The 26,658-nt window shown below is 39.8% G+C and overlaps 1 protein-coding gene across 10 annotated transcripts in view; it reads left to right on the top strand.

Moving 5' to 3' along the window:
• PATJ (PATJ crumbs cell polarity complex component) overlaps positions 1 to 26,658 on the top strand; it is a 207,016-nt gene that overhangs the window by 51,357 nt on the left and 129,001 nt on the right. For 9 of the 10 annotated variants that reach the window (XM_039485476.1, XM_039485484.1, XM_039485474.1 and 6 more), the window contains exons 18-23: positions 14,634 to 14,843; positions 16,393 to 16,512; positions 17,915 to 18,292; positions 19,931 to 20,021; positions 25,320 to 25,473; positions 26,531 to 26,602. In XM_039485476.1, coding sequence (XP_039341410.1) covers positions 14,634 to 14,843; positions 16,393 to 16,512; positions 17,915 to 18,292; positions 19,931 to 20,021; positions 25,320 to 25,473; positions 26,531 to 26,602 — 1,025 coding nt within the window. The remainder of the gene's footprint in view (positions 1 to 14,633; positions 14,844 to 16,392; positions 16,513 to 17,914; positions 18,293 to 19,930; positions 20,022 to 25,319; positions 25,474 to 26,530; positions 26,603 to 26,658) is intronic. The other variant, XM_039485479.1, reaches the window with a different exon arrangement.

Below are 26,658 nucleotides of genomic sequence, written 5' to 3'. Positions count from 1 at the left end.
TGTAACTGGGTAAAATTCTATTGAATCTGTGCCCACTTACATTAGTAAAGAATTTGGCCCTAAATAAGGATATAACAAATATCAGAATTTTGAGGTTAGGATTAAGTTTCTAATGTTATCCATCAATGTGATATTTTAAAACCTCTAAGCACTATACTCATAAGAATTAAAATTGCTGGATTGCTTTTCATAATAACATAAACATCTGAGTGCTGCCTAAACGTTGTGGTTGAAGGAAAAAAGTGTAGTCTATCATTGCACATAAATGTCACGTGATATAAAAATCAATTATATTTTATACAATAAGACATGAATCAAGAACAGATTAAAATAAATACTTGGAGTATTATGCAAAACCTTTAATTCCATATTTTGCCAGTGTGATTTAAGATTACTGAAAGTAGATCCTGTTAGTCATTTTTGCTGATACGTGTTGTGTTACAGTGCCAGCTTTTCGGTAGAGTCCCTGAAACTATACAAAGCAGCAATACACTGATTTGCTTTTAAGTTCTCATATAATCAGAATTAATGAAGGCTTTAATAACAGGCTTTTTATTTACTTATTCACAAATGTAAATACATTAGTAACATTGGGATCCTTACAGATTTAAATACTTTCAGATTAATATTAAATAAACAATAATCCACTTAATCTCAGCTCTATAATTACAAAATATTGTGCTATTTTTCTGTTCGGGATTGCCTTGTAAAGCTGTGTTGCTCTTCCCAGTACATGAGGAGTTCACTCAGAGAGAGAGAGAGAGAGAGAGTGCGCTTCATTTAAAAAACAATTAACAGTCCTCAGTCATGGAAAGAAGTGGTCTGAGTTTGCCTTCTGGAAAACTATCCAGAACTCTTGCATGGGATGATTTTGAAAAGCACAAATGACAGGTGCACAACTCTCACTGAAAATCAATGGAACTGGGTGCCTAAAATCCCATTTCTGCCTTTAAACTTCCCCCTTGTAAGTTAATACTGCTTTACATGGGGCTGGACACTTACATATTTAGTTTGCTTCTAAAGTTTTATTGGGAAAAAATTCAAGCTTTACAATGGCAAATATATTGCTTACAACATGTTTTCACTGTTTAGGCACAAAGTGCATAAATAGTGTCTATTTAGGTGACCAGTAACTTAATTTTAAAGTTTTGGTATTCGTGAGATAATTGAGTTATAACATCTTTTGCTGTGAGTGATTTAGATGATAAATTTAAATCAGTGAAACTCATTTTTTGCAAGGCAAAGGAAAGATGATTTTGTGGAAGAACAAAGACCATATCTGTGACTTTCAGTGTTTCAGGTATTAAACTGTTACCTTCTAATGTAATGTTAGCTTCATGTTGGACCAGAAGTCTGTGATAGTGGCCATTACCAGATGCTTTAGGAAAGGTGCAAGAAAACTCCATTGTAAGCATTTATGGAACTACCTGCCCTTTGGGATGGGTGGTTGGCGGTGGGGATGGGAAGGTTTCTTCTGACTCTCATCCTTGAATGTCTGGTGTATACTCTGAAGCAAGAGAGTTTATTCCTCCATCTGAATTTTTGTTACCCTATCTATCTGTTACGTTCCTGGCATCCACATAGAGAAGTTTGTTTAAAAACATAAAATACTTTCGCTGAAAGGTTGCAACATAACACTGTTTCTTAGAATTCAGAATGATAACGCACAAGAACCCAAAACCAGAGATAAAGCAGGCTCACCATATCCTACTCTAGGTGGGCTCTCTGCAGACTGCCTTCTGAAAGACCCTGATTGCATGCTTCCCTACAGAGCCTCCTAACCTGCAAGCAGGACCAGGGAAACCTTTAGGATTTAAAGTGACAGCTTGTAATTTTTACACTGTTTTCAGTACAGTAGTTGTGAAGGTATGCCTACACAGCAAAGAAAAACCCCTGGCTGGCCTGTGCCAGCTGACTCAGGCTCACAGGGCTTGGGTTACTGGGGCTGTTTCATTGCTGTGTAGACTTCTGGGCTCAGGCTGGAGCCCGGGCTCTGTGATCCTGCGGGTTGGAAGTCTACACCGCAATGAAACAGGACCCGCAGTGAGCCCGGAGTCGGCTGGCACCGGCCAGCTGCGGGTTTTTCTTTGCTGTGTAGACAGACTCTGAGTGTTCTCATTATCCATATAAATGTTTAATCCTACATTGAATCCTATTAAACTATTGTCCTGAAAGATCTGTTGTGTCCCAGTGTAAGTTTTCTGATACTTCATAGTACAAGCCCATTCGTGCTTCTGAAAAGCAATACTAATAAAAACTCTTAGCGATGGAGAATAGGAATTGAGATCTGAGAGAGTGAAATTATTACTCTGGCATATTAATTTTTAATGGACTATCCTTCTCATGATGTTACATCTATAAAATAAATAAGCATATCCCAGGTGATTTAAAAGATATTCCGAGAAATGTATAAATGTAATGTCAGCTAATTTATACTTAACTTACATAACTTTAATTATAAATTAACTATACTGATTAAGAGTGACCAATAATATTTCTACCTTTTCCCTACTTTTTGTTTTCTTTTTTTTGTGTTTAGTAACTTAAGTACTTGAAATCAGACTCTTTTTTTCCCCCATTTATAGCTACTCATGGAAGGATCTATTGCTGAAACATATGGTATCAGTATGCGAAGAGTGGGGCGTAGCCTTTGTGCTACCATAGAACATTTGTCTGTAAATTTTAAGCTTGGGATTTTCAGCTTTGCATGGTCATTTAAACTTAATAGATCTATTTGCATTCACCAGATCTACTAAATTGCAATGAGATGTTTTAAAACTGCTAAGCTTTACCTTGCAGGCAAGATGCCATGCTGTAGAAACAGGTGATCCCATGATGGACCTCCTAAAATTGCGTGCTATGTGTCACTAGATTCCTCCCTGAGGGGGTCTGTTTATTTTAAATAACAGCCTCCTGCTCAAGACTTGGTTGCTTAAAATGAATAATAGTGCTGATGTTGTAAAAATACAATGTGCTGAGATCAGTTAGATCTCTTAACTTAAACCTGGTCATTCTTGGAGACAATTTGGATGGGATACCTCTGAAGGAAAATCCCAGGTACAGTGGTACATGATGATGGAGATTCTACAAGCGGTATGCTGCCTTCTGAGTTGACTGTGAACCTATCTCTCAGTGGAGTCTTGAGGAGCATTGTGTTACTGAAGATTCCATCTTAAAACACAAGTCCTGTCCACTTTCTGGTTATTAAGGAAGGCATGGTGTAAAGTTTAGTATCCTGTCCAGTCGCCCTTAATTTTCCCCATAATTTCACTTGGAGAAGTTACTCTGCTCCATCTCTTAACTAACTTTTATGTAGCATTGCTGACATGTTCAGTGGTAACTACATTGTGGTGGATGAGTGATCCTGATGTTTAATCTGTAAAGTGCTTTGGGCTTGTTTAGGATATAAGGTGCTATACATGAGTACATGAACATTGTTCTCTGCCAATAGGAATGAAAGTTTTGCTTATTAGCAACTTTGACTATCACAAAGAAGGGGTGGAGGTTTGGTTCAAGCAGAGGACTAAACCACCCAACCAGCCAGAGGAAACATAAATGTTTGATGAATAACCACCATTGCTAGTAGTAGTGATACTTTTCCCCCCCCCTTTTTAATGAAAAGGCAAGAGAAAATGATGCTTCAATCGGAAAAATGGGAAACACTGTTATATAAAAATGAGTATGATCATGTGGGAGTAGATAGGGAGGAAGGAAATTCAGCACCCAAGATATAGACATTTAGAGACTGATGAAACCAGATACTAAGAAGTATCTGGATAAGAAGGATAGTCCATTGAGCCTTGGGTTCTGAAAAAATAGCATTTAGCATAGACCCAGCAGAGCAAGGAGATTCCATACCCAATTAGTGATGTGTTACAGATGTATAGGAAAAACCACAGGCAGTTGTCCTGCAAATTTTGTGCGGTTGTATTAACCAGAAGCTGACTATTGAATGAGCTGATGAGCCTTTATCAAATTAAACAAGATGGTAGACAGACTTTTTATGGAGCTTAATTGCCTGTGTTTGGCATTCAAAGTACTTTAAAATATCTGATCTGTGACTACAACTAGAACGGGGTTGGGGAGGTATGGTAGTGCTGGGGGTATAGGAATATTGGCAGAAATGTGGGCTTGCACTTACAAGCATCTTTAATCCACAAGGATTCCAATTGTTTCAGTCACATCTGAAACTCAGTGACTACTGGGGCCAAATGCAGGTGCCGTTGAACAATGCATAGCAGAATACAAACAAAAAAATCGCACAACCATTTCCAAAAGAGGCCCCAAGAGTTTTAAAAGGAGACACCCTGATCCATTCATATACTGCTTGGAGTGTTCACCAGTTTGATTTGGGCTGGAGCATTGTATAACATCCCTCTTGCTAAACACTTTGTGCTCTTACAATTTTTTGGGTTATGGCCACCTTGAAATGAACGTGTTTTGGACAGAGAGGCATATTCACATCCGCATGATGCACACTTTCACCTGTTCATGTGATGGAAACCAGTGGCTTATTGGCAAGCATAGTCATACAGCTATATTAAAAAACAATTGTACCATGGCTTGGTACTGGAAAAGCCGATGAAGGCTGCTTTTCTTCCATCTCTGCAACCCATCCATATTTATTAACATCAAAGTACTGTAAGCCTTAATGCCAACTGTGCTGAAGATCTTGTCTGACAGAGAATTTGCATCTTTCCCTCTATGGGAAAGTTCTGCATCCCTTAAATCATATTAAGCTGCTTCATTTGAAAAATAATACTAAACAGTGTGTTCATGAATGTAGCTATTGAGAAAATTCTCTCATAGTTCTGCTTAAATACTGCTTTTCAGTACTGAAAAGGGGATGAATGGAGTTTCTAGGGTACTTGTGATGAGTGACTTTCAAACCTCAATACAGCAGTACTAAAGGCATCAGGAGTCCAGAAGCCACTTGAAGAGATCAGAGGCTTTATATATCAGCATGAGATCCAGATGGGATAGACAGAAAAAGTTCACTGTTGTAAACTAAAGAGGAACTGAGATGCAGGAAGTCTTAAGAGGATTTGGATCTTTGCTGAGGTGAAGTTTAGGGAATGGTAACTCTGATTTCTCTCAGAATGAGAAGTTAGGAGAGAATCCCATGATGTGTTACAGAAGGAAGAATATGAAAGAAGTAGTATTTGTAAAGGGGGCTGCCATATCCCAGGAATTGGCTCTCATTATGTTTCTTGTTTTTTAAGCAGATTTTGCTTTGTGAACTGTCATGGTTGTTTTCCAGGTAAAATACCTGATTTTTGGAGAGATCTTGGGCATTAGGCTGGAACATCTGTTCATTCAGATTCCTTGAAATAACTAAAATAATAAACAAGTAGTATTAAAAGTTAGAAACCTTTCCCTCCTCCTCCAGTAAATACAGATTGGGTTACCTTTTGAATTTTTTGTCTGCTGCAAGAAAGTCTTTATTTTTAAATGTACAGGAAATCATCATTTTTCTGTAGAAGTCCTTCTACCTTGAAGGACAGGGTGGGAATTTAGGGGGTCAGTACTGTAGCTTAAACAGTAGTTAAAAAGCGAAGTGTTTTCTAAAAAATTAGTCATAAAAAGACTAGAAAAAGCTGTATGAATGATTGGTGGTTATAGAAAGGCTCTGCAGTGGCCAGTTGGAAGCTCATTTATGACCCCAAGCAGACACAGTGAACTAGCAACCTCTGAAAGTTCTGTTCCACTTCCATGTTTATCTGTGTTGGGACACATTAGAGGTGATAGGTGTCCCATGCATCCGATGAAGTGGGTATTCACCCACGAAAGCTCATGCTCCAAAACGTCTGTTAGTCTATAAGGTGCCACAGGACTCCTTTGCTGCTTTTACAGATCCAGACTAACATGTCTACCCCTCTGATACCTGAAAGTTAAACATCTCCAGGTTTCCTCAGCATCTTCTCCTTTTCCTCCCAAAAGATGTAACTCATGAAATCTAGTCAAGATTTACCATTCTGACCATATCCGGTTCCTCTTCTAATCCTTTCCCTGCCTTCTCCTTGCTGCCTTCTACGTCAATATTTAAATGCTTTGTCCTCACTTTTATGTCTCTACAGTTCTTCCTACTACCATTCTGTTCTCATCTTTTTCTCATGACCACTTCACTCCACCAAAGCTCCCATTCTCAACAGTCTTCCTTCAGCCTGGCCTGCTGCGTGTAGACCCTCATCCCTGAACTGTCCTGTCCTGTCTCCAGTGTCCCCTTTAGATTCCACAGTCCCTCCCTATTGCAAGGGAAGGGTTGTTGCTTATATCCTATGGCAGTCCTTCCTAGAATTCCTTGTGCCTCTAACGCCCATCTTTAAAATTATTTGTTACCCTGTGCTATTCTTCCTATTTACTGCTCCTCCACTGAGTAATGATGAGTGCGACAGTGGGCAGAGTTTTTACTTTTTAGAAACTAGCGAAACATCTTTGCTTGCTTTACTGCATCCCGTTCACCAAGGTTCAACTGCTTGTTTTCTATTTATAGGGCAGATTCCTCTGGGCAGGAAGCTTTTCTCTTTTTTTGTTTTTTTTGTTTTGTTTTTTTTTAGGTAAAACGCCTACCACCCTTTTGGGTGCTGTATAATGAAGAGCTCAGCAGGTTACTGCTAACTGCACCAGAGGGCCCCACAGGGAAATGCTGACTTAGTAAAGTTATTGTTTAAGAATCATGAGGATCCCAGTTTGAGTCTGGGCCGTGCTCAAATGTAGAATGTTGATTAAGTCCATTCATGTGATTGGAAATAAGACCACTGGCTGTTCAGCTGCACTAAGGCTGTCTGCAGTAATGTTGGGCTTCTAGCTGATACATGCAACCATTGCTTTGATTTATTGTATTTGTATTTTCCCCTTTACTCCCATTCCCTCTGTGACCCCACCTGTTTATAGTTTTCTCCTTTGCCCATCTAAGTTGTGGGGGTGGATGAGAGTTGGTACCGTACCCTGCTGGTTTCCAATTAGGTGTTTTAAAAATCTTGTCCGAGTTTTTCTTGAGTCAGCATCCAATGTGCTCCCCGAATCCTGGGAAGCCCAAGAGTTTATGCTATTAGAAGTAGGCAGCTGCCTTCAGCCCAGAATCTCAGTTCTGCTGAGCCCTAGCAAAGGATACAAATATATCACCAAAGGTGGAGAGAACCTGAGGCTAGCATAGAACTTGACTAGAGCAGAGGGAGCAAGTGGCTGGGAAAAGTGTTTTTGAAGGAGTGGCTGGAAGAGAGACAGAAACTGGGCTCAGGCAGAGGAGGAAAAATTGGGCAGAAAGCTTATTGTACTTGGTGAGAGGGAGCTGAGTATAGAGACTTCTGGGTGTGACGAGGTTTGATTGTGAGTGAGGGGCCAAAACTCAGGATGGTGTTTTTAAACTGTAAAAAGAAGAGGATGAAGTTTAGGCCTGGTCTAAGTGTACCTGAACCAACCCATCCATCCTTCATACATACCCATATGGAATGCTTCTCTTCAGAGACTAGTTCCTCAACAAGTAATAGCTAATTGTTCATTAAGGAAAGTGTCATAGTTTGGGTTGTACCTGGCTCCCCACAAAGTAATTCTTTTGAACAACACAAAACCAAAGGAATGTGATTTAGTGTTTTCAATGGAGAAAACAAACAGTGGGTCAAGTGGGGCTCATGAACTTTGCAAGAGCTAGGCCCACTTCCCAAATGCATTACTGAAAGTGCAGTGCACCTCAGTCCAAACTAGCTATGGTACATCCTTACTTCACCAGCACATGAACCTCTTCTGAGCAGTAATTAGTCTTGGTGGTGGGTTGAGTGAATAAATGAGTAAAGGCCATTAAGTTCATTCCACTTACAGTAGAAGACAGATTTTATTTCAGACCACCAGGAGTGAAGGGCTAGTGCAGAAAACCCATTCTGCCACCTACCCCTCCCATCCAGTTATTTATCTTTCCTCTTTTTCTGTGTTTTGTTTTGTTTTTCTTTCTCTCTGAATTCCTGTTTCTTTACTGACATTTCTCACAACAGAAGTTTTGATTAATGCCAGCTGTGAACTAGTTTCTGAAATTCTTTTGCTTTATTCCCTCACTGCAGATCAATAAATATCCATGTTTTATTTCCCAAGCTTTGCCTTCCTCCATCCAAAAAAAAAAAAAAAGCAACCTCGCCTTTTTTCTGTTTCAGGTTTGTGTTAAAGGCTCACATATTAATAAATCTGTAGTTTACCCCCTTGCTAAGGTATAGGTCTTTTTGTGTTGAATAGTCATGAGTAAGTAGTGTTATTGGCTTCAATTTATCATGAGCAGGAGTTGCAGAATCAGGTCTTAAACGTTTTGTATTCCAGTCCAGTTGTCTCCGGAGTCTTGAGTTTGCTGGTGATTGACTGCAGGGTGGAGCGTGCAATGGTAGAAAATAGCCAGATCTAACAAACTATTAGCTCTTTCCAGGAGATGGAATTTTGAAAGACATCTTGTAGAGTTAGGGCAGCTGTAACTGCTTTTAGAATTAACTTCGCTCCTCACACCAATGCTACAGGGAAAGGGCTTTGATCATTTGGGCCATTAGGCTTAAACCGGCATTGCACTAGCTCCAGAGAGTACTGGGAAGGGAAAGGGATTCCCATCACAATTTCTCCTCTGCTCTCCTCTTTCCTCCAAGGGGAAAGTAAGTTCCTGCACCTGAACAGGGTCCATCTTACCTCTGTTCCCCCAGTTCTAACTAGTTTGATGGCCATCATGTTGAGGAGGCCTTGCAGAAGGAATAGTGTCCATGCTTTGGCTGAACTCTTCACTGGATGTGAAGCCATGATATAAGCATCTCTAATACAGCTATGCTGGGGATTGACCCAAGGGGTGAGGAAAGGGATTTCCTCCTGTCCCTGGCCGTTTTTGGGATAGTCAAAATCAAGCCCTAGGTAAATTACCCATTAATCCTCACCGTACTATTATCTATGGTTTGCTTGTTCTTTGTTTGAGGCTTAAAGAGGGTTATAATCTGTCTACTGCTCAGTGTTCAGTTTTTGCTGAGGAGTTTAGTTTGTGAGAGCGTGTGTATGAGGTTAGTTTCTCAGTATGTGTAATTGTGTGTGAGAGATGTGAATAAGCTGGGGATGGTTTAAATTAGTCACATTCTGATCAATTTCTCAACATTTTGGTCAATGGGGAAAACAAGGTTTTGGTTACATGTAGCAGAGCAGAAGAAACAGCAAAATTAATGACATGAATATGGAAAAACTTTCACAAAAATAATTCTTGGAAACAATTTACATATTTGGTTTTGTGCTTTTTCAAGTAGAAGTCAACATACTTTCAGACAGACATATTCAGCGTGAGATTTAGGTCTGATATTATGTTTAATTTTTTCTTTTAAATTTTGAATACCTGGGGTGTTTTTTTGATTAATAACAATGCTGGTTTTCCTATACTAACCAGAGATCTGTCTGATAAATATATTTCAGGTGATTGCAGGCCAAGCAGATTAGCATTAATGGACAGAATAAATTTGAGCAAACTGTCTGCTTATGTTGGTTGAATCATGTTTCCCTTTTCTGTTCAATATTTTTCTTGCCTTAGCCCAGTTATTACTAGTTAAACTTGATTATATGCCCTTGGTTAACTTTGTACCTGTTGAGGTGAAAGATTGTAGTTTGAATATCAGAGAGAGATTTTAAGTCTTATTGTATTCAAGATACAAAATGAAGGTTGTAAAAAAATAAATTCATATACATTAGTACTGTAAGTGATCCCATGCAAAATGTAATGTCACAGTAACCTAATTAACATCCTCTGATCTGTTACATGTTTCTCTTGGCTGTCTTATAAATCCTGCACTACACAAATTGGCAGTTGCAAAATTGTTCAGATTACTTAAAATTGGTACAGAAAAACTGTCTCAAAGTGTTTCTTTTGGGATTGTTTACTATACCGTGCAGTACTATTCTTGGTCCACGTTAACAGGTAAGTTCTTTTGGGGCAGCAGGCAGTTTGTTGCAATGTTCAAGGAAGTTGATCCAGCCTAATGCAGATTTTAAGTGGTGTCAATGCTAATACATTCTGAAACTATGGGAGAATAATAGTGTATAGTAAATGTCAGTCACCTGCAGTTGTATATTTTCACATATACTCCTTCTACGTGAGACTAGGTATGGTTAGTATTAAATCTATACTTAACAGGCTGTTGCATTCAGAATTTTGATGCACATCCTCTCTGCCTAACAAGTATTCTGCAAAATCTGATAGCCCAGCAGAATGGGATGCATGTTGTTAACCTAAAACTCCTCTGTTATTGTGGGTGCTGGCACTGGTCTTTAGTGCCCTCTATTGGCTAACACAGAAATTTCATAGGCTTTGAAAATAATAAAGGCATCGGTCAATGAGTATCATTTTTAGATTGACCAGACAGCAAGTGTGAAAAATCAGGAGAGGGGGTGGAGGATAATAAGTGCTTATATAAGACAAAGCCCCAAATATCAGGACTGTACCAATACAATCGTTTCTTGTATGAAGAAACTTGGTAGCTGAGAGTCGAAAACCATCAGTGTCTGGCATGTGTAACTATTGCTTCAGCTTCATTAAAAGTATGAGCTCCATCAGCATAGCCCCATGGGGTTATGCTGACATATGCTCATGGGGTTTATAACAGCATTCTTGCAAGCTCAGCTTTTTAAGAGATTTCTTGCAGTTCAGAACCAGGACCCCCAGAGAGAGCAATTCAAGTGGCCTCTTTTTGACTCTTGGCACTGCTAAATGAATCCAAAACAAATGAGGCTCTGAGAATGGCAAGGCAAACATGACACCTGAGTTCAAGGAAAGGTTTGTAGGTTTTGAATGGAAAAAACTATGGTTAGACATAGTATATTTCACATTTGTGTTAAATCTGAGTAAATTGTGACCATTTTGTGCAAAGGTCAAAAAAGACAACTACCAGGCCCCATTTCCTAAAGGGATATTTGAAGGTGCAGCCACCTCTTGTCTGTTGAGCTGTGAACATGGTAAAATGTGCCAGATCCTTTTAGTCTTGTTTGATCCCTAGGGAAATAAATTTGTCCCAGTGCCCATGATAGTAATGGAAGCTCCCCACCATTTTCCTCTTGAGACCTATTCATTTGGCTTTCCTGCTTGCTTATAAATAATGTTACTATTTACTTTAGAAGTGCTTCCTTAGACATATATATGTCTAGTTTTAGACAGAGGACTTTTACTGGGGTGAATTTTGCTTAATCTGTTTTTAGTTCTCCTAGCAAGATAACATTTTAACTCTAAATTGGGGTTTTCCCCAGCCTATCACACTCATCCTACCTCCCAGGTAAATGAACCTCTTACCTGGAAGTCACTAGCTGAAATCCAGACATGGCTGGTAGTGACTAAAGACAGCCTTATCTGTCTTTAATGGTGGCCTATATGAAATGAGTTGATAGCCTCAGTCTAGAAGATAAGTATTCAAGATATAAAACTCACCATCATGATTAACACTCTTGTTGCTAGTGGCAGTAGAGAGACCGTGGATCAATGTATGAATGTAGAGGAGGCCACTACAGAGCGCCACAGGCACCTTAGCAGGGCAGTAGGAGGAAGCTTGCACTGCCATTGTCTGCACAGCTCCTGTTACTACATAGAAAACTCTAACAGTCAGTGCTGTCAACATGCTGCTAGGTTTCTAAAGTCAATTTTTATTCATGGTTTACCAGACACAAACATGCGTTAACTCATTTGCTATCAGCATTTAGCTAGTATTGTTCTTTCATAGTGTCTTTGTCATTAGCTTTGAGTTAAATCATTAGTAAGAGAGGGTCTTTAAGCACTTTCTTTTCTTTTGAAAAGAAAAGTAAAATGCAGTCCAAAGATTTTAGACCAAAACTATCCTCCCAAATTATACCGTTTATGTATTGCTGGGTAAATCTTATTTTTTTTAATAGCTTCATACCACAGAAAGCAATTGTTATGGCAAGTCGTCTTATGGTCATCCCGTTGTGATGCATGGCTATTGGTGACAAACTATTCAGCTTGTCTGGAGGACTGCTTAGATTTCTGACTGATACACCACTGTCACTGTGGTTTACATTGCTCTTCTCTTCCTGTGCAATAGCTCCCTCTGCTTGAAAACATTATAATCTAGAGCAGAATGAGACCCTTGTTTTGTATTTGCTGGGTCGGTGATTTTTATACTAATTCTTCTTTTATGTTTCATTCACTAATGTTTAATCTGGACAGATATTTGGCTTGCAGTGGGGGCAAATGAGACTCTGCAAAATAATAATAGTCCTGCCTTTTGAAATCTTACCCTGACAAAGTCAATATAAAGTATTGTGCAAGGACTCTGGCCTTTTCCATGTTAGCAACAGAACAAGAGCTGGTTGGTATATTTTCAACTAATTGAAATTTAATTGAAAAAAGCTGTCTCATCAAGGCTGAAAAATTTTGGTTTTGATGAAGACTTCATCAAAAGTAGAGAGAGAAACTTGGACTATAGGCTGGTGGTTACAGTGCTTGCTTGGAACAAGGGAAACCTCAGGTTCAAGTCCCTGCTTTGCATCTATCAGTGATCTGGGATGAAAGTCTCTGCAGAGCAAGGATTTGAACCTGTCTCCCCCACATCCCAGGTCCTAATTGCCAGCTTCACACAGACTCTCTTTTCCCCACCATCCGTAGAAACTTTTTCTAGCATAATTTCCTGACTTAGCTGTGCCAGCAAAACCCTAGTGTAAAAGCAGTTATACCAACTAAACTGTGCTTATGCTGGTATAGTCTAAGGGCTTGTCTACACTACAAAATTAAGTCGACTTTATCTAATTCGACCTCAAGCCCCCCAATTAATCAAGTCGATTGTGCGTGGCCATACCATGCTCATTGTCTCGCTAAGTGTGCATTGATACAGGCGCTGCTATTGAGGACGCAAAGTAGTGCATTGTGGGTAGCTATCCCAAAGTGCAACTTGCTGCGGTGTGTTTTGGGAAGTTTGTGCAATGTCTCATGGGACCAAAACATTGTCACCAGGGAGAATGGGAACATTGCGTCGGCATTCCATGATGCACTGTGCTCCCTCCCTCATATCTATAGCAAACAACTCAGTGGTTTTCGCGCTTTAAAACCACCGTGTGTACGCCATAACCCCAGAAGCACGGAGCCTGCTCAGTTGTGCACTCTTGCTGTGAGCATCTCAAACACCTTGCACCTTCTGCAGTATTTCCAGAGCCGAAGTAGGGCCCACTGCGTGGAACATAGTGATGTCCTGCAAGCAGCCCTGCTGCAAGCCATTGAAAACAATTCACAGTTGCTGCTGGCAGTCACAGAGCAGCTGCACTCTGAGCACCATTTCTGGTCCCCTGAAACAAGCACTGACTGGTGGGACTGCATCATTTTGCAGGTATGGGATGATGAGCAGTGGCCACAGAACTTTTTGAATGCAGAAGGCCACCTTCCAGGAACTTTGTGCAGAGCTTTCCCCTGCTCTGCAGTTCAGCAACACAATATTTTTTGTGACGTTGCCCCCACCCCATTTAAAAACAGCTATTTAATTGTTTATTTCGAGGTGCTTTCTGTGTGTGTAACCATATATGAATAAAAACAAAGTGAAAGGAGCATTGTTTAGGTTGCAAAGTCAAAAGTTAAGAAGTGCCAGATTTATGGTGGCCCGTGCAGTCTTAATTCTGCCCCCTTGTGCATCCATCCTGTGCATTGAATGAGTTGGGTCCTGTGGAAAACCAGTATGTGCTCATGTAATTATAAACACAATGCATACACATAAGGGGTATTACAAGCACTAGAGAGAGAGCGAATGTGTGTCACAATCTTAAAATAAATTATGCCTTGTTTAACAATTATGAAAGGTATGTTGCAGTGTATATTTTCTGCTAGTATATAATTAAAATCTTTGCTCATTTTATCTTACTGGACTGAGGATGGATTTTCAAATGAGTAGACATTTGATGGAAGTGGTACATTAGACATAAATCAGAAAAAAAACCAATTGAAAAATATTCCCAAAAGGAATAAGCAACTTTCAAACCAGTTTATGAATCAATGATCATGAAACATCTGTCAATCTGTGATCTTTCCTACTTTAAACTTTCCCATCTTTTCAAGTAGTTGCTTATCTTCATTAATAATCCTCTCCTGAAAACAGTCCTATGTCTTGTTCTTTAGCACTGTAAGTGACTTTCTGTGTATGTAAAGCACCATGTAAATGTATAGTGCCCTATATTACAATAATCTGAGCAAATGTAACTGCTAAATCCTGAACACTTGTGTAAATTGTAAGGGTTTTTTTTAATGTAACTTTTGTTGACATGAAGCCTTGAAAATCACATGCATGGACATCGTCTGGCTTTTGGTCATAATAGGGGGGATTGGAGGGGTTGTGAAGGAGCCAGCGCTGCTTTTCCATCTGCAGCTTGGCCTATCCCCTCCTCCGCTTGAGAGAGCTGCTTTAGGAAGGCATAAATCAACCTGCTCCAGAGCCCGGATTTGTTAATCTTCTGAGCATTCTACAGTGCCCATTTTCCCCCTCTCTCTGTCTTTCAGGCTGTTATGGTGGTTATATTCATGGACCGTCCTTTTGTTGTTTGTGTTTGTAACCTATGGGATAGCCCCACAGCATAAAATTAGTTATTCGTTTGTACATTCAAAATAAATAACACAACGCATTTATTGGGTTTTGTTGGGGCTGCTTTTTCAGGATCCCCTAGATCCAACAAGAACGGCCATTGTGATCAGCTCTCTGGTAGAGGGTGGAGTAGCCGAACGTGGGGGTGAACTGTTACCAGGCGACCGTCTGGTTTTTGTAAATGAGAACTATTTGGACAACGCCACTCTAGCAGAGGCGGTAGAAGTGTTGAAATCTGTGCCCCCAGGTACTATTCGCCTTGGCATCTGCAAGCCTTTGGTGGTAAGGACTGATTTTTAATTTATTCTATGTTGTCACAACAGTGACACGTACGGATGTAACTTGTGCATAGTCCCCAATTCAACAAAGCATGTTGTTTAAGTCTGTCCCTATTCAAGACATCACCGAAGCAAACGCTTAACTTGAAATATATGCTTAAGCCCCAATCAGTAGGACTTAAGCATGTGTTTGAAGTCAAGAACATAAGTACTGTCCTGAATAGGGATACTTTTTGGATTTGGGACCATACAGCAGACTTGAGAACACTGCTTCATTGTTCATTAATTAAGTTTATTTGTGTAGTGCCATATAATAAGATCCGAGGCCATGAAGTGCTTGCAGTATAAACAAACAAAGAAGCACTGAAAGAGGAATGTAACAAGACTTTTGGATTGTTTCCTTTAAAAAAAAATAGTATATATTTGCCCATATCCTTATTTAGCTTCTTTCCCCTTTGTCTCTTTTTAGGGCTGTTGACTAATCACATTTTCAATTGCACTGTTAAACAATGGAATACCAATTGAAATGTATTAAATATTTTGGATGTTTTTCTACATTTCAAATATATTGATTTCAGTTACAACACAGAATACAAAGTGTACATTGTTCACTTTATATTATCATTTTTATTACAAATATTTGCACTTGTAAAAATGACAAACAAGATGTAGTGTTTTTCATTTCACCTCATACAAGTACTGTAGTGCAACCTCTTTATTGTGAAAGTGCAATTTACAAACAGATTTTTTTTCTTACATAACTGCACTCAAAACCAAAACAATGTAAAACTTTAAGCCTACAAATCCACTCAGTCCTACTTCTTGTTCAGCCAATCACTAAGACAAACAAGTTTGATGTGAATGCCTGTTCTCACTTTCGGGTGACATTGTAAACAAGAAGCCGGCAGCGTTACCTCCTGAAAATGTAAACAAACTTATTTGTCTGAACAAGAAATAGGACTGAGTGGACTTGTGGGCACTAAAGTTTTACATTGTTTTATTTTTGAGTGCAGTTATTTTTTGTACATAATTCTACATTTGTAAGTTCAACTTTCATGATAAACAGATCGCTCTACAGTTTTCATATGAGGTTAATTAAAAAATGCTATTTCTTTTGTTATTGACAGTGCAAGTATTTGTAATAAAATATAAAGTGAGCACTGTACACTTTGTATTCTGTGTTGTAATTGAAATCAATATATTTGAAAATGTAGAAAACATCCACAAATATTTAAATAAATGGTATTCTATTATTGTTTAACAGTGTGATTAATCAGGCGATTAATCACAATTATTTTTTAATTATAATTTTTAATTGCTTGACAGCCCTACTTTTTTACTTTATCTTTTATGTAAACTCATCTTTTTATCTTTTCAATTTATAGTAAAACAAATTCTATTCTCCTTCCCCTTTCTCATTCTCTCCTTCTCCACGGTCATTTCCTCCCTCTCCCCAACAGCCCCACCTTTTTATTTATTTTAAGAATTTGGGGCTTTTTTGCTTTCCTGACAGTGTTTTTAATGCTGTTGTATGTTTCAACTGCCTTTTATAGGGAGAAAGCAAAGGGGAGGAGAACTTTTGCATTGTGGATCCCAGCACCATTGAAGACAACTCTGCATCTCCCGCACCAATCAATGATATTCCTTCATCAATAATGCTTGAGGCACCACAGGTATTTGACTGCTGTTTCGGTCTATTTAAAATAGTTAAGAAGGAAATGAGGTTCTAAAAGCTCCCTCTCACCTCCCCAAAAACAAGTGTCCTTCAGAAGAAATGTCAATCCAAGGTTCATTCTGTCTGGTGGGAAAACATGAGTCTGGGATGAGCCTTGTATTCTGGTAAACAATCCCTCTCTAAAACAAATTCCAAAATTCAAGGCTTTTTGTGAGCTAATGCTGAATATGTATGTGACACCTTGCCTACCTTATTTTCTAACCCGTTACATTAAGACGCATTGTCTTACCATGAATATGAAAGGTGATATGAAGTAAGAATGTTCGATCTACTGCTAATGAAGTAAGAATGTTAGATCTACTGCTAATAACAATCGTTGATTCAAGAAAAAAAGAATGGTGTGTAAGCAGGATTTCTTTAGAAAAAGGCAGTTTGTTGTCCTAGGGTTGGGGTGCTAGCCTAGGATCTGGGAGTCCCAGCTCTGCCACAGACTTCAGGGACACGAGGGACTGGAGTTTGATACCTTCACTTTGATACAGAAGCATCTTCATATTTTGACTTCAGTGGGCTTCTCATGGAGTAACATACAACTTAATAGCAGTAAAGGTATTGGAATCTGGCCCTAGAGTATCAAATTCTCCTGTAACACTTCTTTATCTGTCACTGCTTATAATGAACCTAGTGTGTGTAAAATAGTTTGGGTTTTTTTGTTTGTTTTTGTTTTTTTTTAAACCCACCAAAACTGGTCTGTCACTCACCAGTGTTAGTTATTGCCTCAGCCCACCAATTTGCCTAATCACTATTGACAAGTTGGCACCCTTCAAAGAAGCAGCTCTAAAAAGGGTAATGGCAGGCACCCTTTCTTGGATTAGTATTTCAGCTGTGAGATAAGTGGATTGATCTGACTCTGGAGGGTGAGATGTTGACCTTTTAATTAAAGGATTGTGTGGAATAAGCAAGGGATGCCTTACTGTTTAAACTGACGATGATGGGCATAATGTACATGTTTGCATAGTGAGATGGCAGATAAATCCTCAGAATTTTTTTTTAGATTTATTTAGGCTTTTCCCTGTAGCTCTTAAAAAAATACTGTCTAACAATTCCCATTCCCCAGCTTCCACCCAGACTTGCTTTTTCCTATAGCTCCAGGAATAGCTGAGCAGCTCCCAACTTTCATTTCTTTATTGTTTTTAAAAAGGCATGTCTGTATTCATAAAAATGGTAAATCAGGGCAAGTTTCAAAGTTCCACTTTAGCTGCTTCTACTAAAAGCTAACGGATCTTCATTTAAAAAACGGAATGGTGGTTGTAATTTTAAAATGTGCCTGACCTAAAACACAACTGTAAGAGAGCTTGCAGGAAACATGATGTCAAATCTATACTCTGTAATGTTTTATGCAGGGTTTTAGAGATGAAACATTCTTTCAAGAAGAACTTGTCGATGAACCACTTCTGGATTTGGGGAGGCCATTTCAGCTAGCTCAGAATGAAACAGAACATAAGGAGTCCTGGGAAATGCATGAATTCCTTAAGGCTAAAATAGAGGAAATGGGTGAAGAGCGGGAAATGTTAGTGGATGAAGAGTATGATGTGGACCCAGATTATTTTACATATGCCTCATCACATCTAAAGGACACATCTCCACCTGCTGGGGAGAACCTGGTTTCTATTGGAGATTGGGCGAAGCAACTTGAGCCAACTAAAACACCAGATTTAAGATCCCTTATTAGCACAAATGCTAAGCAGTCTCCACGTTACCTGTATGATGATGAAGAAACGGTAAGAAATGTTACCCTGGGTTTCAATCCTTCATCAGGATCAGCTAGTATGGCTCCCTTGTAACTGTACAGAGTCCTAGTGAAGTTGGTAGGAGACCAGCTAGCAGATACTGATGCAGGATTTGGACCTGTTTTCTATCATGATTTTTATACTCTTGTTTTTTATGGTTAGGTGGATTTTGACATAATTTAGACAAGATCTCTCAGTACATCGAGTAGATACCAATGGACATTATTCTCTTGCACATAACACATTCTTAAAATCCCAAAACCAAAATGTATTTCCTTGCTGAATTTTGATCGCCATTTGGCAAATAATTTGCTACGTTGTTAACGCTGCAGAACTAATGATGGCTCCCTTTGGTGACCCTTCTATCTGCATCTTTGATATAACTTGGCAGGTGTGTCTTCCATCATCTCTTACTGGAGCACAGGGAGATTCAAAGCTCTCCTTGCAATTTTCTAACTTCTGTCTCTGGTTTCTCTGCAGTGCTGCAGCACGTCAGTGAAACTGACTGTCATCCTGATCTCTTATCGCAGCAGTGCAGAATGTCTTGAGGGTTGCCTGTGCTGCATTGTTAGCTCAAGCTATAACTCGAGTGTTGCCCCTAACCCAGCTGCTGTTCATGCACACACATCTCGAGCTCGAGTTCAGTGGTGCTTTAAATTCAAGCTAGCCAGCCTGTCGGGGGCATGGGTTGAGGCTCACGTACTGCTGATGCTGGAGCTAGTAGAGCAGTGGGGACTCAACTACTGTGTGCTGCTAATCCAATCCCTCTGTTTGGCTCAATTAGTTTGCAGTGGAACCGCTGTTACTTCAGCTACTCTAGCTTGAGAGAAGAAACTGAATGGCTAACTTGAGCTAATGCGGCAATGAAGACAAGCCTTAGAGATCTGGATGTTTGTCAGTTCCACTGAGGGCAGCTGGTCTGTAAGACACTGAGTGGAGCAGTACAACAGGAAATGAAGAAGGGAAAGAGATTGTGACACAGATAATACTGGATGGGGAGGGAGGGAGACAGCATAAGGCACAATGTGTGAATGAAAATTTTGCATCCTCTAATACTCTGAGAAATTCTTTCCCCTCTGAGTTTGCTTTCTATTCCTGCATCCCCCAGAAAAGAAAGTGATTAAACTGGTTTTCTGTGCACCTACTTTGCCAATGCAAATCAATTTTACCCTCAGTTTCCAGATGAAGAAATTGAGGCAGAAATGTTAAGTGACTTGTTTAGGGCCACAGAGGTTTTAGCGGGGAATAGAAGGTTAGGTCTTTCATCTCTTGTAGTCCTGTGCTCTCTATATGAAGATGCCAAAATGCAGCTTCTGGTGAATGTGCTATTGATCTAAAACTGTTATTATTCCACATAAGTGTCAGGTGAAAAACCCCTTGTTTCCTCTCTGGGTTGCAAAACAGGTAGAGAGTATGAAGTTCATTTTATATTTTAATCACATCTGACATTGTTCACACTCACTGATGTTGCCTAAATGAGCAATTAATTTCATAATTATCCAAAAAAAATTAAAGCAAGTTACGAAAATGCAAATGTTTGCTGTAAAATCAATGTGTATGTCAAATACTGCTATATGGGGCAATGCCAATGCTGTTAAAAAATAAACTTCTCTTTTCTCCCCCATGAAGTATGAAGCCACAGTGGAGAACAACTGCCAAACAGCCATATTTGATGATATTGAAATGACTGAGTCAGTAGCAAAAAGCAAACTGGATTTAGGTTAGTAAAAGGCCTTTTTTTTTTAAAATGCATTTTCATTTTGCAATACAGTTTTGTTCATATCTTTCAAACGAGTTAGTATCCACAGCATGAATCATACTCACTTAAGATGATAGTCTGGCTTTGATGCCTTCCTTAAAAAGGACCTCCTCAACTTCAAAATCCCATATGTCTCTCTAAAAGTATTTACCTACTTATTGTTCTAGTAACACTTAGTGACTGTAGCTGAAAGCGAACAGAGAAAATAATGCCATGTTTCTCAATTGTTGTTTTTAGTATGTCTGCTGTGTGCATTTGGCTCTTGTGTTGTCAGTTTCCCCTATATAGTAAGGACTCCATTGGAACTACATATAGTTAAGTGTTTGCAGGATTGGGCCCTAAATCAGTTTCCGTTGTTGGTTGTGAAGGACCTTCACTACTACTTTTTTTTTTAAGAAAGTAATACTTTTTTTAAAAAAGTGATGGTAAAACCTCAAATGAAGCAAATTTTACTGCAAGTAAATTTTTTTGAGTTAACCTATATTCGGCAATATTGGAATCAATAAGAGTCATTAACAATTTATGATGGGCTGCTGTCTATCATATTTGTGCAATCTTACACTCACAATGTCTGGATGGACAGAGTAGACCTTGCTCTCAGTTTGAGCCCCAAACTTTAAAGCTGGCTGGTATAGTAGATCCAAGATGTTCCCTGGAGAATGGTCCCTGAAGGAGGACATCGTCCACCTGATCTCCAGTCATTGGGGCATGCCAACAGTGGACCTGTATGTAACACACACAATGCAAAGTTCACCAGTTCTGCAGCAAGTACCCCGCTCAGAAAGCTGCAGCTCATGATGTGATCACCACCCTGCCTAGCCTACATGTTCCCTTTGGTTTCTCTTATCTTCTGAATGTAGGTCTAGATGGGCATCCGTTGATCCTCAGACTTCTGGAGTGTCCTCAAATGCTCTGGTCTGCAAATCTGACCTTGTCCAGGGGAGCAAGTTTGGGGGGAACTGGTTGAGAATTTGAAAGTGGAAGGCAGCTTAGGTGAAAGTGATCATGAAATGGTAGCGTTCATATTTCTAAAGAATGGTAGGAGGGAAAACAGCACAATAAAGATAATGGATTTTAAGAAGGCAGGCTTTAGCCAACTCAGGGAGTTGGTAGGTAACATACCATGGGAAGCAAGTCTAAGGGGAAAAACAGTTCAAGAGAGTTGGTAGTTTTTCAAAGAGACATTATTAAGGGTCCAAGAGCATAGGAAAGATAGGAAGTAGGGCCTGAGACCACCCTGGCTTAATCAGGAGACCTTCAATGATCTGAAACTCAAAAAAAGAGTCCTACAAAAGTGGAAACTAGGTCAAGTTACAAAGGATGAATATAAACAAACAACACAAGTATGTTAGGACAAAATTAGAAAGGCAAGGCACAAAATGAGATTGAACTATCTAGGAACATAAAGGGTAACAAGAAAGTATTCTACAAATACATTAGAAGCAAGAGGAAGACCAAGGACAAGGTAGGCTGATTACTCAATGAGAGGGGGAAGACAATAACAGAAAATGTGGAAATGGCAGAGATAGTATTGGTCTTTAAAAATGGAACAAAAAAAGAAAAAAAAGGTTAGTAGCTATTTGATGTCTAACATAGCGAATGCCAGTGAAAATGAGATAGGATCAGAGGCTAAAATAGGGAAAGAACAAGTTAAAACTTACTTAGATGAGTTAGATGTCTTCAAGTCACCAGGACCTGATGAAATACATTCTAGAGTACTGAAGGAGCTGACTGAGGAGTTATCTGAGCTATTAGCAATTATCTTTGAAAAGTCATGGAAGATGGGAGAGATTCCAGAGGACCGGAAAAGGGCAAACATAGTGCCCATATGTAAAAAAGGGAAATAAGGACAACCCGGATAATTACAGTCCAGTCAGCTTAACTTCAGTACCTGGAAAAATAATGGAGCAAATAATTAAGCAATCAATTTGCAAACACCTAGAAGATAATAAAGTGATAAGTAACAGTCAACATGGATTTGTCAAGAACAAATCATGTCAAACCAACCTGATAACGTTTTTTGACAGGGTAACAAGCCCTGTGGATGGGCGGGGAGTGGTAGATGTGGTATATATTGACTTTAGTAAGGCTTCAGATACTGTCTCGCATGACCTTCTCATAAACAAACACAACCTAGATGGAGCTACTGTAAGGTGGGTGCATAACTGGTTCGAAAACTGTTCCCAGAGAGTAGTTATCAGTTTATAGTCAAGCTGGAATGGCATGTTGAGTGGGTCCCACAGGGATGAGTTCGGCATCCGGTTCTGTTCAATATCTTCATCAATGATTTAGATAATGGCATAGAGCTGCGGCTCTCAAACAGTGGATTGGGACCCCAGAGTGGGTCCCAACCTCATTTTAATGGGGTTGCCAGGGCCATCATTAAACTTGCTGAGACCCAGAGCTCAAGCTGAAGTCTGAGTTCCATCCCCACCCAGGGTGACGGGGCTTGGGCTCTGCCCCACGCCCCTTCCCTGGGGCAGTTGGGTCTGGGCAGAGCACCCTCTTTCTCCCCCCCGCCCCCGGGGTCATAAAGTAATTTTGTTGTCAGATGGGGGTTGTGGTGCAATGAAGTTTGAGAACCCCTGGCATGGAGAATACACTTCTCAAGTTTGTGAACAACACCAAGCTGGCAGGAGTTGCGAATGCTTTGGAGGACAGGATTAAAATTCAAAATGATCTGGGCAAACTGGAAAAATGGTCTGAAGTAAATAGGATGAATTTCAATAAGGACAAATGCAAAGTACTCCACTTAGGAAGGAACAGTCAGTTGCACACATACAAAATGGGAAATGATTGTCTGGGAAGGAATACTGGGGTCATAATGGATCACAAACTAAATGTGAGTGAACAGTACACTGATGCAAAAAAAAATCATCATTTTGGGATTAAAGGTCCAGAAAACATGACCTATAAGGTAAGTTTGAAAAAATTGGGTTTATTTAGTCTGAAGAAGAGAAGCCTAAGAGGGGACATAGCAGTTTTCAAGTACATGAAAGATTATTACAAGGAGGAAGGAGAAAAAAATGTTCTCCTTAACCAATGAGGATAGGACAAGAAGCAATGGGCTTAAATTGTAGCAAGGGCGGTTTAAATTGGACATTAGGAAAAACTTCCTAACTGTCAGGGTGGTTAAGCACTGGAATAAATTGCCTAGGGAGATTGTGGAATCTCCATCATTGGAGCTTTTTAAGAGCAGATTAGATAAACACCTGTCAAGGATGGTCTAGATAATACTAAGTCCTGCCATGAGTACAGGGGTCTGGACTAGATGCCCTCAAGAGGTCTCTTCCAGTCCTGTGATTCCCTATATGGGTGGAGTTTCCTAATCAGGGACCAGTTGGTGCTCTCTGTAGATGATGAATGAACAGAAGGGTAAATTATAACAATGTGATGGACACCGCTGGCAGGACTTAATGTTTTACAGGCAGTTTCCATTATGCCACCATGTCAGGACAAGGGTAGTAGTGAACACCCTGAAAAGCTCAAGGTGCTCCCTAAAAAAAAGCATTTAAATAGCATTTTCTTAATAATTTAATCTTTGGGTCTGGGCTGGTGACATTTAATTATTTTCACTACTATTCCATGATTTGTGATGTCTTTGCGAGGCCAAAATCATGATTTTCTTTAAATTGATGGTAAAATACTGCTCTGTCTACTATCAGTGGAAGTAATTTATTGGTCAGTCTGGGAAAACACTCAGTGGCTGGGTGAGGGAGATTGATGTTTGGTTTTGTTATGCCACCCTCTCTTTCCAGCAGAGAGAACTGTGTGGACAGACTCTTGCTCTTACACCGAGCCTATGGAATGAAAAATGAATGACATCTCCCTTGATTTCAGTGGGATTCCAGGCAGGCACAGGCATCTGTCTGCACAGTTCTCTTTGTAGGATGGAGGCCTGTATTTGCTATTTCTAAGCACACTTCTCAATGTATCATATTACAAGGAGCATATTTCATTTCAGTCCTCTAGCATTCTCTGTTGTCTGTGAAAATTATTTACACCAGAAATGCAGAATTGCTGAACTGAGATTATATTATTTATGCAGCAGGAGTGAGTCCCCAGCAGCATTTTAAGTTTTCTTCATGAATGGTTGTTCTGTGTCCCTTCTTTATGAGTCGTAGTTAAAGAATATTTAGATAAGTTAATGTATTCAAGTCAGCAGGCCTGATGAAATTCAAGGTACTTAAGGAAATATCTGAAGCAATCTTTCAACCGTTAGCAGTTATCTTTGAGAACTCCAGGAGGAGAAGTGAGGTCCCAGAGGTCTGAAGAAGAGCAAAGATAGTATTGGTCTTTAAAAATGGAATAAAGAGGACCCAGGGAGTTGTTATAGACCAGTCAGCCTAACTTGGATACCTGGAAAAATACTGGAACAAATTATTTAATTCCCAGTTTGTATGCGTCTAGGGCAGTGGTTCCCAAACTTGTTCTGCCGCTTGTGCAGGGAAAGCTCCTAGTGGGCTGGACCGGTTTGTTTACCTGCCGCGTCTGCAGGTTCAGCCAATCGCGGCTCCCAGCGCCAGGCCAATGGGAGCTGCTGGAAGCAGCGGCCAGTACGTCCCTTGGCCCTGCGCCGCTTCCAGCAGCTGGAATTCTGTGTCCAATTTTGGGTGCCATACTTTTGGAAAGTTGTGAATAAATTGGAAAGAGTCAAGACGAGAGTTTTTTTTTTGATGTTTTTTTTTAAAAAGGGGGGGTAAAAGGTTTACAAAACCTGACCGGTGAAGAAAGGTTAAAATAACTAGGCATGTTTAGCCTTGAGGAAAGAAGATTGAAGTGGGACCTGATAATAGCTTTCAAATATGCTAAGGGCTATTATACAGAGAATAGTGATCAGTTGTTCTCTATGTCCACTGAAGGTAGGAGAAGAAGTAATGGGCTTAATCTGCATCAAGGGAGATTAGGTTAGATATTAGGAAACCCTTTTGAACTATAATTAAACTCTGGAAGAGGCTTCCAAGGGAGGTTGTGGAATTCCCATCATTGGAGGGTTTTAAGAACAGGTTAGAAAAACACCCATCAGGGATGTTGCAGGTTTACTTGGTCCTGCCTAAATGCTGGAAGGCTGGATTTGATGGTCTCTCCAGGTCCCTTCTAGCCCTACATTTCTATGATTCAAGTCACCCATTACATCTCACATTTGGGCCTCAGTTGGTTGAGAGGTATGCTGCCAAGTATAGTAGTTTCTAGACACTGTTAATAGTCAAAAGGACAATAGATATAGAGACATTTTCATCTAGCCATTTTACCATTCAGGTACGAGGCTTCAGAACGACTCAAAAAGACGTAGGTTAGTTGACCTTGAAGCAGCTGAAAGGGATGAACAAAAGATGGAGGATTACATTCTTTCCAGGAACCAGGAAACTGGGAGAGCTGTCACTCCTGCTCAGCCTGCAGCAGTGTTGTCCAGGTATGGAGGAAGTACATGATTTACACTTAGTTCTTTTCTATTTTCCTCTTGCTTTAAGTTAGCTGATTAGTGGAGCAGAAAGTTTTGATGAACTAAATGTAACTTTAATCCATAGAAGTCAAATCTTTGACCCCTGCACAAGCTAGAATAAACTGAATTTTGCAGCTGATCTCTGCAGTAACCAAATGGCCTGAACTCACCACCCAGGCTGCAGAGCACTAACAGAACTGTATCACTTTGGCTACATCCCCTGAACTTCTCCTTGGTAGAGGTTTTGGCCAGTGGATCTGTCTCATCAGACCTATTGGCCATGTCTTCAGCTTTTCTCTGACCTGCCTCTAACCTTCCCTCTGAGGTGTCGCAATGAAATCTGCTGCAATGCATGTGGTCATGTGGAGTCTTTGCTCCACCTTTCACCATTCTGCTCCCCTTTTGTAGTGTAACTGTGGTAGTTTGGGCCCTCTGCGCCTGCAGAGAATGTGTGGAGAGGGCTCTCGTTCTGAGAGAGCACCTACCAGGGCTGCTTTATAGTGGGGACACGCAAGTGAAGTCTCCTGTTGGGGAAGCCTGGGCTATTCTTTGAATAGATGAATCACATGTGGTATAGCAATATAATTAACATCCTGCTCTCGGGGATAGAATGGCATGCTCAGGATCTGCTCACATTACCTCTCATTTGGCTTTAGGAAGAGTTTGACTTGCCAGTAGACTAGACTGCCTTTTGTGGCTTGTAGTCACAATTAATGTCATTTATGGCATATTAGCAAATGTTTATTGCCTAGAGAGACCTGTAGAACCAGTAATAAGATACACAAGTTTAATACATAAAAGTTTTTAAATTTGCTTTTCCCCCATCTTATCTGCTTATGTTGCAACATTAACTGTGTTTGACCCTTAATATATATATATTTTTAAAGTATGGGTATCTAGTCTCCTGTATAGCATTTTTTATGTAAACATGAATCTGCTAGAATGTATTATGTGCTATGGCAGAAGTGTCAACGCCTGTGTGAGTATGTGTGGCATGGAACATGTTTTTTTTTCGTTACCCAATTAGTGAATTACCTGAACGAGAAGAAGGAGAAGGAGAAGAAACTCCAAACTTCAGTCATTGGGGACCATCCCGAATGTACGTTGATATAATTACATTATTTCTTTTTGCTTAGGAAACATTTGAAGCCTTGG

The sequence above is a fragment of the Mauremys reevesii genome, linkage group 8, assembly GCF_016161935.1.
Source record: "Mauremys reevesii isolate NIE-2019 linkage group 8, ASM1616193v1, whole genome shotgun sequence".
NCBI classification, from domain to species: Eukaryota; Metazoa; Chordata; order Testudines; family Geoemydidae; genus Mauremys; species Mauremys reevesii.
The sequence above is the reverse complement of the archived record's forward strand: the minus strand, read 5'-3'. Positions and strand labels throughout refer to the sequence as shown.